At 34.6% G+C, this 12546-nt stretch overlaps 1 protein-coding gene and 1 non-coding gene across 2 annotated transcripts; one reads left to right on the forward strand and one right to left on the reverse strand.

Annotated features, from left to right (window-relative positions):
• The first annotated feature begins 1004 nt into the window (after nt 1-1004).
• Nucleotides 1005-1086, forward strand: TRNAS-UGA (transfer RNA serine (anticodon UGA)). Its single transcript has one exon. It is a non-coding gene; the product is annotated as a tRNA-Ser (tRNA).
• A 1124-nt stretch (nt 1087-2210) lies between these two features.
• Nucleotides 2211-4058, reverse strand: LOC108466893 (60S ribosomal protein L13a-4). The gene is made up of 4 exons (XM_017767250.2): nt 3615-4058; nt 3267-3383; nt 3077-3164; nt 2211-2499 (listed from the first exon to the last, which is right to left on the reverse strand). The coding sequence occupies exons 1-4, from the start codon at nt 3884-3886 to the stop codon at nt 2356-2358; spliced, it is 621 nt and encodes a 206-aa protein (XP_017622739.1). The 5' UTR covers nt 3887-4058; the 3' UTR covers nt 2211-2355.
• Nucleotides 4059-12546: the final 8488 nt, after the last annotated feature.

Genomic DNA, 12546 nt, shown 5'->3' on the forward strand with positions numbered 1-12546 from the left:
TATAAAATTTATAAAAAATCATAAAATTTGAACTGGATTAGATCAATTGGTTGAAATGATTAGACTGAAATCGACAAGGGTATCATTTCGGATAAAGCCATTAGATTAGTTGACTTGAGAATAGGACAATTGAACTAATTTTTTTTTTTTAATGTTTTATTTAATTGAACTGAACTGATCAGTCGAATAGACAAATCGATGGTCTGACTGATTCGACCACCTGTCCGATTCTAAAAATCTTGATTAGAATATTTCATTTTGACATAAATTAATAATTAGATAATAATATTTTGGTTTGATAAAACTATTAAAAAATAAAAAAAAATTGATTCAACCGCTCAGTTCCCAAGTCAACTAGTCTAATGACTTTCCTTGGCCAATATCCTTGCCGATTTCGAACTAACCGGTTCGGTTCAAGTTTTATAATTTTTATAATTTTTATAAGTTTATATCATTTTAATTTTTTAATTTTTTCTATTAAGTTTTATTAATTTTATAATTTTATAAGTTTTATGATTTTAATAAGTTTATATCAGTTTTAATATTTTTGTAATTTTTCTTATATTTTATAACTTTTCTTTTTTTATAATTTTTATTTTTAATTTTTAAAAGAAAATTATTAGATTAAACCAAAAGTTACCACTTGTCAATATCTAATTAGCTATCAATTTATTTTAAAGGTCAACTTAATTAAGAGAAAAGCTTAATTGGATAGTATTAATCGATTTTTTACATTTTATTTAATTCAAACATTAGAAGATGTTGTTGACATTTTCCATCTGGTCATACTATATTATTATTAGTAAAGGTTTCATCTTCTCCCGTTTCCATTTTTATTTCGTCTTGTCGGCCAACTCCCAAAGATGTATGTAAATCAACCAACCCTTTCTGCTCTGCCCAACTGGTGACAACACAAATTTTATTTTGGCAGTTATCTACACTCCTCTCTTTAGGGTTGGAACTTATGATTAAGTAAATTTTAAATGAAGCCATTCCTAATCAAGGTCGATATGTCCGAGTGGTTAAGGAGACAGACTTGAAATCTGTTGGGCACTGCCCGCGCAGGTTCGAACCCTGCTGTCGACGGTTTTCTTTTTCATTTACATTGTTGGTCACTCAATGTTATTGTAGTCATTTTAGTAGCCCAATTTTAATAAGTTTTCATTTTATCTTTTTAAAATGTAATTTGTTTTTTTCTTTTTTTATAATTAATTTGAATTATTTTCCGATAAAAAGGAAAACTTGGGATTTTCTGAGTTTTTATAGGAAAATTTTGGATTTTTACTGGAAAAAACTATGAATTATTATCCTATATATTGTTAATGGAGTCTAAAAATTGATTGGTTGTGTGCGAATATTTTCTCATAATAAAATAATAATTAAATAATTAAAAAGACACTTGGTATCATTTTATATATGTTTGTGGAGTTTTTACTCCATTGTACCGAATAATTATCCAAAAACTAATTTATCTTTTTAATTTATTTTATTTTTAAAAATTAATTTTAGTTTTCTCCCATAAAAGGAAAACATGATATTTTATATTGAATTATCTGGGCAAAATGGAAACATTTTATCTTTTTAATTTTCGATATTTTTTGGAATTAATTTTTAAATTGTCTTTCTAGTTAAAAGGGAAAAACCGGGTTACATAATAAAGAAAAGTTGGATTTTTACAACGAGTTGAGTTACAAGGAAAACATGGGTTCAGTCTCCACAACTAAATAGCTCAAATTTCCTACAAAATCTCAGGATTTTTTTTTTTTAAGAAATAAATAAAATTCTAAAATATAAATGAGTGAGCAAAATGAAAACTTATTAAAATTAGGGTGATTAAATGAGTGTACAACAATATTGAATTAACGGGAGTGACTAAAATGAAGACTTATTAAAGTCAGATGACTACAATAAAAAAAATTGACTAACGATAATACCTACTTTGTATTTTCGACCCACTCTTTTTTTTCTTTTTTTTCTTTTTGTAAAGCAAAGCAAACATATCAACAATGTTGATCAGCTACCGTCCAACCAAACCTAGTCCAAGTACAAGGATTTGTGGAAATCGAACCCAGAAGATTGTCTTTCTAATAAAACAATCACAAACTTTCAACTTCGGGCCACTGTCTAATCTCCTCTTTCATGTTTTGTAGCCATTGGAGATAGAACATATGTTTTGTAGCAATCTAAATAATAGGAATTTAATGCACTCATTGGAGATAGAATATATGTGAAATATATTGAGAGGATTACTGTCAAAATTCAACAATCCCGTACAGAATAAAACAGTGAAACCAAATCCCATACAGAGAGAACTTGAACAAAATTGTAAGAAAAAACTAGCTATCCACTACAAATTCAGTACTTAACGGGGTCAAGCACGTCTAGTTGTGAACCAAGTTTCTCCTCAGCCGTCTTCTCAGCCTTTACCCTAAGCTTGTTCAGCTGCTTCTTCCTCTCATATGCAACCTGAGCCCTCTCCTTCCTCTTCTTCTCCAGCTCCTGAAGTCAAATCTTATTATTAGACAGTAGAAACATAATCTAAACACAATTTTATAATTTCAAGAAATAACCCTTAGTATAATACTGGGGGCATTTCCCATTAGATATATATTGACAATTCATTATGCACCAGATAGCCTAGTGTTGTTTGTGCATTGATACCAGTACTCGCAAGACTTACATATCAGAAGGATGATAAAACCAAAGCCCAATTAGACCCACTAAAATGACAAAATGTATAACAATATGCGCATGATCTTTTTCCTTGGTGCCTAAGAAAATTCATACAGCTCTTAGTCGATAACATCCTATCCTAAGAAGGTACTAATTCCTCTGCAGTTGTTTCATATTATCGTAGTTCCTAAAATCACTAAGAAAAAAGAACATTCATGCCCAAGTTGATGGATGTTTTTCCTCAACAACTAAACAAGCAAATATAAAGTTAAATAAACAACTTAAGCCACAGTTAAACCCCCCCCCCCAAATAGTTCCAAAAGGTGCTTATCACAAAAAATAAGGGCATAGATTGATTAAAGGACAGTCAAGGGCAAAGCAGCGAATGATAAGATAAACTCACCCTGATGGTGTCGTAGTGGTTCCATCCAACCTCTGATGACAAGCGGCCCAACAAGCAATGCTTGTGCCCTTTCTGAAGCCTCAAGACCCTAATCAAAAGTTATAAGAAAAGATTAGAACAGAATCACGGGAATTGCAATAGCAATAGCAATAGCAATAAAAATCAAAGAGAGTGTAAAACATAAACTTACTTAAGTGCATCAGGGATGACCATCCTCTTAATCTTGTCAAATGGGGCAGGAATACCCTCATAAGCCTTCAAACGAGCGAGGGCAGCCGCTCCACGCTTAGTCTTATGGGGTATCATTCTACAAAATTCATTAACCTTAAATCTCATCAAACTCAAACATTCTTCTAACTAATGCTCAAAATGCAAGCAATTTACTATTTGGGTTTAGCCTCATTGCTTCGAAGATATAAACAAAACATAAATTTCGACAAACCCATTTCACTTGAGCTCCTCATTTTACAAAATCAGACCCAAAATAAAAAAAAATATGTATATAATGTAGATTAGACTGAGAAAATTAAAGACTGACCCACGAACGGTGCGCCAGAAGATCTTGGCGGGGGCACGGAAATGGATGGGACCATGAGAAGGCTTGGTGTTCATACGTTTGCGAAGGAACCGCATGTACTTCATCTTCTGGCGAACGAGTCCGCCCGACATGCAGATTTCCTCGCATCTGACAACGACAACCTTTTGGCCGTTGAGCAGCTCCTTGGCCACGATCGAAGCCAACCGTCCCAGCATGTGGTGGCGGGCATCCACCACCACTTTCTTTGCGCATATCCCTGATCCCGACACCATCGTCTTTACCTTAAACGTGCTTCCTTCTCTCTCCGAAAGAGCCGCTAAGCGAATAAGAAAGATGATTTATACACCAATCACGACAACTTTGCTAGGGTTTATTAGTAAGAAGAGTTATCCTTTGTTTGTTTTGTGATTCAGCGCGGTCAGATGTATTGGGTCTTGGCTACAGCCTACAATAAGGATAATTGCCGGTACGCTTAATGTCAGATTTGGTACCTAAACTTTATCAAATCTTTTAATGTGGTACTTTTACTTTTAAAATGTCTATTTTGATACCTATAATTTTCTATTGTTTATCAATATAGAACCTCTGACTTAGACGTGCAAAGGTCAGCCCAAAATTTGAGAGGATTTGGGTAAAAATATTAGGCCCAAAAAATAGACTTGGACAAAAAAAATTAAGCTCGTTTAAAATACATTTAAGGCCCAAGCCTGGCCCATTTTAAGTTTATAATATTTTATCTTATATTTTTATATATTATGTAATTTAGAACATATTAAAAAATAAATCTATACTAAATATATAATACTATTCTAATGTAAACATTAAAATAATATTAAGATAATTATATAAAAAATTTCAATAAATAAAAATGTATAAAATTATTAAATATTAAAATAATATAATATAAATATTTTTTAAAAATTTAAAAATAATAATATGACTGGCCTAAATGGATTTAGATTAGTTTTTAGAAAATATGGGCGAGTTTTGATAAAATTTTAAGCTTATATTTTGGGTTGGGCCAGACTTGGGCAATCATAAAATATGTTAATATCATGTTTAGGCTCGGCCCACGAGCACCTCTACCCTAACTAATGGTGTTAATTTATGACTTGTCAGGACACATGGACTAATAGTAAGTGTTGTAGGCCAATTTTAGCCCATTTACATCAAAACCCAATTTAGCCTTACCTAACCCACCAAAATTAAACCCAAAACCCAAAATATTAACTACCCAAAGCCCAATTTACATCAAAACCCCAATGGCCCAAACCCTAAGCCCAAATCAAAATAAAAAAACCCTAGCCCACAACCTAAACTTTTCTCAACTAAATCTTAGCCTTTTCCACCACCAACTCCATTAGCCACTCTTTTTCCACCACCAACTCCACTAGCCACACCTTTTCCACCACCAAATCCACTAGCCACACTTGCTCCATTACCTACTCCACTAACCACACTTGCTCCACCACCACTTGTACCTACAAATGAAGACATAAATAATAAAAAAATATTTTGTAAATGGCTATATAAGCCTTCTCATATTTTGTATATGGGGGGAGGTTTTTTGGGAGAGTTTTTGGGAGAGAAAGTTATTGTAAATGATTTTTGAAGAGGTTTCTTTTTAAAGTAATCAAGGAGAAGAGTTATTGTAAAGGCTAGTTTTTGGAGAAGCTAGTTTTTTTTGGAGATTAATCAAAGATCAAAGCAAAAGAGGTTTCTTTGTCTATTCTCGTTTAAGTTCTTTGTTTGCTTATCGTTTTTCTTTCAATCTTATTTTGTTTCTTTTATCCAAAGTAAAAATAAAAGGAGGAAGCTTATCCATTTTTACCGAAAAAGTTTTTGAGGTCCCATTTTAGTGTCTGGTAATGAGGTTTACGGCAATGGCAGAATGGTCCCATGACCGGACGGTGGTCGACCTTGTGGTTGAAATCACCCACCCTCTCCTCTCTCTCCTTTTTGTTATTATTATATTTCTTAATATTATATTATATATATTCTTTTAATATATTAGGTATATTTTAAATTCTATATTACGTATATATATTATACTATTTTATGTATATATCTTTAATATTATATTATTTATATTTTTTTTCTACATGTTATCTTATGTATATATCTTAACTATATTATGTATGTATTTTTAACACTATATTATGTACATATTTTTAATATTATCACTTATTTATTTTTATATATGTACATATTTATGTAGTATTATTAATAGTATTGTTTTTTAAACATCATTATTATTTCTAATATATATATATTATGTACATTTTTTATTTCTATTTTATTTTTATTTGTCAATATTAATTATTATTATTCTAATATTTTGATATTTTAATATTTTATATTTTATATATTTTATTATTCACATCATTATTCGCATTTTTTACAATAATATTCTTGGATTTTTTACTATCATTTTAAAACTTTTTACATTTTAATTTTAAGAATAAGGCAATGTACCGATTTTAACATTAAGTCATCGATTTCATCGCTATGTTGGGTGAAATTAACTGCTCGTGTTAAAAGCGGACGTCCTTCTAAAAACAAAAAACTTGCAACTTCTCATTTCCTTCTATCGGATCACACTTAAATGTCAAATTGAATTCATATTTTTGAAAATCAAGACAACATGGTTTAATAAGATACCAATTTTGGGCGTCGCGAGAGGTGCTAATACCTTCCTCGCAAGATAACCGACTCGAACCCTAAATTTTCTCGGATTTTAACGTAGACCTAAACTCACCTTTTATTTGTTTTAATAAGAGATCTAATAGGTGTCCGATCACACCTAGAAAAAAGGATCGGTGGCGACTCCCTGTTTATTTCAAAAATCAAACGTCAAATTTCAAACTTTTTTCCAATAAATCGCCACAATTAGCGACCAAGCTAAGCTAAAATTTTTATGTCGCTACAGCTGGCGACTCCACTGGGGACCCTTTTTGAGAGTCGAGTCGAGTTAAGCATGTGTTGTTAAAATTTGCAAAAATTCCTTGTTCAAAAACATATTTAGTCGTGATCCTTAAAATTTTAAATTTCGAAGAATCATTTGTATCGTGTTGTAAATATTTTTCTAACTTGTTTATCATCCATTTTTCAGCTCTAAGTTTTTACGATTCTAGTTTTTAGTTTTAAATAAAGAGAAAAGGTTTGCGAGTTTCTCCCCACACACCGTGCACGTGCATTTTTTTTTGCATAACATGAGCTCTATACCCGAGCTCCATCCCTTTTAAGTGAAAGTAAACGCTACGCCTTCGTGAGTTAACTCGTTCCTCCGCACAAGCTAGTGAATACTTTCGGATTATATATAACTTATGCTTTCGTGAGTTAACTTGTCCCTCCGCATAGGCATAAGTAAATGTAATCCCTCGAATTGATCTCGTAAGCCTATGATGGGCCATGACCGAGGCTCTGTACTAATCTTAGTAGATGACAGTACGGACAATTTGAGTACCTATCTAGAACCAAAACTGCATATAGTGAACCGTACGAGCCACTTAACTAGAGTCATGCCAAACCTCTGTCCGTTTACTAGTCACCAAAATAAGTACACGGGAAAAAACACATCTTACCTTCTATTTCTTTTACATTTATGCTTTCTATGTAAGGGAATCGAGTCCATTGGACCAAGTAGCTTAATTTGTTAGATTTTCCACAGTTTTTCTCTATTCATATGTGTTGTGCTAACCAAGGTTGTTTGTCTGTATTTTTATTTTTCATCATGCATTAAGGCATCTTGTTAAGAAGGTGTTGATTAGAGATTGGTTGCCAAAAACGGGTTTCTGATGGAGGAGTCAATTATACGAGTGACCGAAATGTTATGTAATAGACTCTTTTGATTAAGGAAATGCCTAAATAGGGGCTATCTTGAAATTAACACCAAATTTTTGCATATTCATGACTGACATTCATCTGCCATTTATTCATTCATCAATTCATTGCATGTACATGTCCCTTAATCATTCACTGAGGCTGAAACTGTATGATCTACAGTTGTGACGCTACGAGTCTGGAATCACGCCATTCATATAAGACGCGGCTAAGAGCTAGAACTATGGAGGCTGAATTCAATGAGAGAATTGAAAGAATGGAAAAGGCCCAAAGAGAATTGCAAGAACAGTTGGATAAATCACAGCAGGAAACAAGAGATCTGATGGTAAGGTCTCGAGAGGAATCACTCAAGCAAAGGGATCAAATGGCCAAAATGATGGAGATGATGTCAGCTTTTGTTAAAGGGAATGGACTTATGCAGAGTCCTGATGTTATAGAACCTTAGTCAAGAGTTAATCATGATCAGGATCCGTTTTATCCCCCAAGATTCACCCCGCCTCACGTTCGTGTAACGCAAAGAGGATGTCCTCAAAAGGAGCCTGTAGGCTTGAAGCAACGACCTGTACCACCTACTCATTTAGGGCAAGGTATATCTGTATCAAACCCCGGAGTTAATCCTGTTGATCCCAATATTCCAGATTGGGATGACCCAGTAGAGATAGCCAAGTTGAAATTAGATGATCATGATGTTTGGGGTAAGTATAGGAGCTTAGAGGAAAGACTTAAATCAATAGAAGGCACCGAAGTCTTCTTTTTACTAGGTGTTAAAGAACTCAGTTTGGTACCCGATCTAATTCTGCCTCCGAAGTTCAAGGTGCCTGATTTTGAAAAGTACGATGGGACAAGATGCCCAAAAGCGCATCTCATCATGTTTTTCCGGAAGATGACCGGCTATGTGAATGAAGATAAGCTACTCATACATTGTTTTCAAGATAGTCTAGTGGGATCGGCTCTTCGGTGGTACAACCAGCTTAGTAAGGAAAAGATCCGATCCTGGAAAGACTTGGCGTCAGAATTCTGTGAGTAGTACAAGCATGTATTGGATATGGTGCCTGATCGAATGACTCTACAAAGGATGGAAAAGAAACCAGCAGAAACCTTTAGGCAATATGCTCAAAGGTGGAGAGATATCTCGGCTCAAGTGGAACCACCATTGACTAAGACTGAGATAATAGTCATTTTCATCAATACTCTGAGAGCACCATTCTATGACAAGTTGGTAGGAAGTGCTACGAAAGACTTTGCGAACATTGTGATATCCGGGGAACTTATAGAGAATGCCATCAAAAATGGAAGGATGGAATGCCCTGAGAGCTCAAAAGGGTAGCACCCATGAAGAAAAAAAGAGCCAGAAACCCATGTGGTGGGAATAGGAAGCCACTATGCTTCTAATTCGTACCCAACTCAACCATGACCTCGATATCACCCACCTCCAAATTTCACATACTTGGGAGTGTTTTGAACAATGGGATAGTGGAAGAGATCCGTGTACTTTTAAAGCTAATCTAGAGTAATATTCAAAACATACTTATCGCCTTAAGACCTAGAGGTGATAAGTCTTCTTTTGGGAAATAGGTTCCGGTCCAAGATTTTTATTTCAATGAAATGCATCTTTTTGAGTAAATTTTATTCTATTTATAGATTCTTTTATTATTTGGATTTTTATTCTTTTATTTTACATTCATGATCATCCTATACAAATAATCATCCTTAGAATCATTTATTCTCTGGAATTTGCCTTCACACCCACAGCAGGTCCCCAAATATCAATGTCACGAGCGACGCTGTTACCAACTCCCTTTGGAGCAAGATATGTGTCTAGAAGGATCTCTGGACTTTGAAGATGACAGAGATTGTGTCTATCTTACGATCGTGAAGATGATGAGAATGAGACAAAAGACAGACCCTAACTTACAAAGGGTCGCTGACATTGTGAGCTTAGGAAAGAGATCGAAACCTAGCCCACCGCAGAAATAAGGCAAGACTATTGAGTTATTTTCAAGAATTCAAGGATGTTTTCGCACGATCATATTAAGACGCACTTAGGAACATCTTGAAAGAGGTCCATAAGGGTGTCTAAGGAACACATGATGATGGTTACGCAATAGCCAGTGATCAATGAGGATCGGATCATGTTGGTCCACCATGGGAAGGGAATGGCATCAGTTATGACATCAAGACTCACGTGCTTCTTTCATCTCTTCACAAACTTTTCAATAGGTGGGGCATAGATGTTCTGGGGATGATCTCGTTAAAAGCTTCCAGTCGACATCATCGTCGTGGCCGTCAATTGCTTCACTAAGAAGATGAATGTAGCTTCATATGCCAATATTATAAAGTCGACAGTCATGAAAAGAAAAAGAAAAAAACAAAAAAAACAAAAAGAAAAAAAAACAAAAGAGAGAGATCAAATGCCAGAAAGAATCATGTTTTAATGCGTAACTGTACAATGTCATATCACAATGCAACAAAGGCTGCCAAAAGAAAAATACAAAAATCAAGAAAAGTTATAGAATGTGACCGAGACTTGTAAATATTGGCATAAGAAGCTACCTTTTACTCTTTGTGCTTATTAAAGTTGACCAGGACCTTCACTGGGGCATTAGAGGTGGTTCTGTCCATGGAAATTAAGATTCTTTTTCTCCAAGCTTTGATTTAATCAAGAATTGGATGAAGTAAAATGTCTTCATTAAACTTGACTGCAAAAAAGGGTTTGAAGGTTAAACGCGTATGATGCTGAGTTATGACGGAAATGGTTCACCCAAAGGAATTTCATAGTAGGAACTTGGTATTGCAGAAGATCCTTTCTATACGAAAGGATTTCAAAGGGAAATGGATTCTTAAGAACTTTATAAGGTAAAGGAGGCTTTCCCCGAAAGAACACTGATCCAATCCTAAATTCGGATTCAGTCCAGAAATACTTGAAAAGGAGTGGCCAAGGTGAAAGCCCGCAAAGGGCGCCTTGTGACCTTCATTCATTCAAAAGCAAAAAAAAGAAAAAAAGAAAAAAAAATGGAGAGGTCAAGGTGAAAACCCGCAAAGGGCACCTTCAGACCAAAAGGGTTTTGAGTTGAAAACCTGAAAAAGGCAGCTCAAATTTTGTTCAAAGGTGGGGCATATGGTAGTCTTGCTATACTTGAATTGACAGTGAAGAAGTATGCTACGTCTTGGGGCATCGACAAAGTACTCTGAATCCCTTAAACACATGTTGAACTCAAAATGGTCTCAAAGGAGTTTGTACAGAGAAGCTCAGGCTGCGATATTTGGGGCACTTAGCTTTCCATTTTACCCATTTCTGAATTTATCTTTTATTATCTTATTCTTTTCAAAATGGACTTCCAATAAACTTGCATTTACTCTCATTGTTCAACTTGTTTGTTTCGAGCTATGCTCTTAACCAATTTTCTTCTTGTCCATCAGTTCGATCCTTTTCAAGCATTTCGCATTGAAATAATGATTAATGGACTAATCATACTTTTATAAAAGGAATTTTGCATATTACTCTGAAAGCTTCTAAATAGTACAGGAACCTGAAACCAGTCGGTTGTTCAAGAGCTTACCAAGTGTAAGGGTTGGAAATATTTGAGCTCAAATTGAGTTTATCTCCTCAGATTTTCTATCAAAAAATATCAGCCAATGGAACAAGTTACGATCATACACCCTTGAGTTACTGAGAGATCTGATCCTCTGACCGAGAATTGCAGTGGAATGGTTTAAGGATAGTGCCAACCTTGTATCCCCAAATTACAGTGGAATGGACCCTGAAGTTACGGTAGGGCAAGTTGGTTGAGCAAAAAACGATTATTTCTTCAAATTTTGGGTCAAAATACCAAACGAGCAATAGGGTAGCGTACTACGTCAGTAATAGAGCCCTGATGGGCAATGAGTGATGACGCATTAAAAAAAAAAGAAGAAGATCGAGATGAAAACCTGAAAAGGGCGTCTTGATAAACAAAAATTAGGATGAAAACCCGAAAGGGCGTCCTAATGAAGCAGGTTTGGGCCCAAGGAGTAAAAAGATTCAAGAAGTGAGTCAAGCAGCAAGACTACAATATTTGAAGGATTTTTAGCAGCTCGAAAATTTATACGCAAGAAGACATACTCAAAAAGATTCTTGATTAAGAAATGTGGAAGAGTTCATGCGTTGAAGATCTAGATTATTTTGAAATGACATGCTCCAAACAAAAGAAATGTTGAGCATTACCTGGATGAGAATTTGATAAGTACAAGAGCCTCAACGTAAGGACAAAGTTCAACCAGGGGCAAGAGAGTGATAACTGAGAAACGCAGATTACTCGTGAAGCTAGAGGACGGGTACAGGGCCTGAAGAGAAAGTCAATAGTCAAATCAATGAACACAAATCATCAAAAATCATGACGGAAAGGGACATACGACAAACATGCCTAAGGCGCATAGCATAATCATGTAGGCATAAAGGCATTTAAGATAAACATGTGCACATCATGATAACATCATGCATGACATATACAGGTACTCCAATAGAGCAAGAGTATGTGATGATAGCTGTATTGAATCAAAGGAAAAGACACCTGAGTTCCACCAAATGACAGGTTTTGGTATTTTGATGTTTCAATTTCTGTTTGTCAAAAATCAACTCATATTGTGAGAGGTGAGTTGAGCCTCAGGGCACGCTGAGGTATTTTTAATTTATTTTTCAAAAATCAACTCATATTGCGAGAGGTGAGTTGAGCCTCAAGACACGGTGAGGTATTTTCAATTTCTGTCTTTCAAAATAAAAATAAAAAAAATCAACTCATATTGCGAAAGGTGAGTTGAGCCTCAAGTCACATTGAGGTATTTTCTATTTATCATCAAAAAATCTACTCATATGGCGAGAGGTGAGTTGAGCCTCAAGACATGTTGAGGTATTTTCGATTTCTGTTCAATTTATGTTTTTTTAAAAAATCAACTCATATTGCGAGAGGTGAGTTGAGCCTCGGGGCACGCTAAGGTATTGTCAAATTTCGTGTTTTAATTTATTTTTCAAAAATCAACTCATATTGCGAAAGGTGAGTTGAGCCTCAAGTCACATTGAGGTATTTTCAATTTATCATAAAAAAATCAACTC

Source organism: Gossypium arboreum, chromosome 7 (genome assembly GCF_025698485.1).
Source record: "Gossypium arboreum isolate Shixiya-1 chromosome 7, ASM2569848v2, whole genome shotgun sequence".
NCBI classification, from domain to species: domain Eukaryota; kingdom Viridiplantae; phylum Streptophyta; class Magnoliopsida; order Malvales; family Malvaceae; genus Gossypium; species Gossypium arboreum.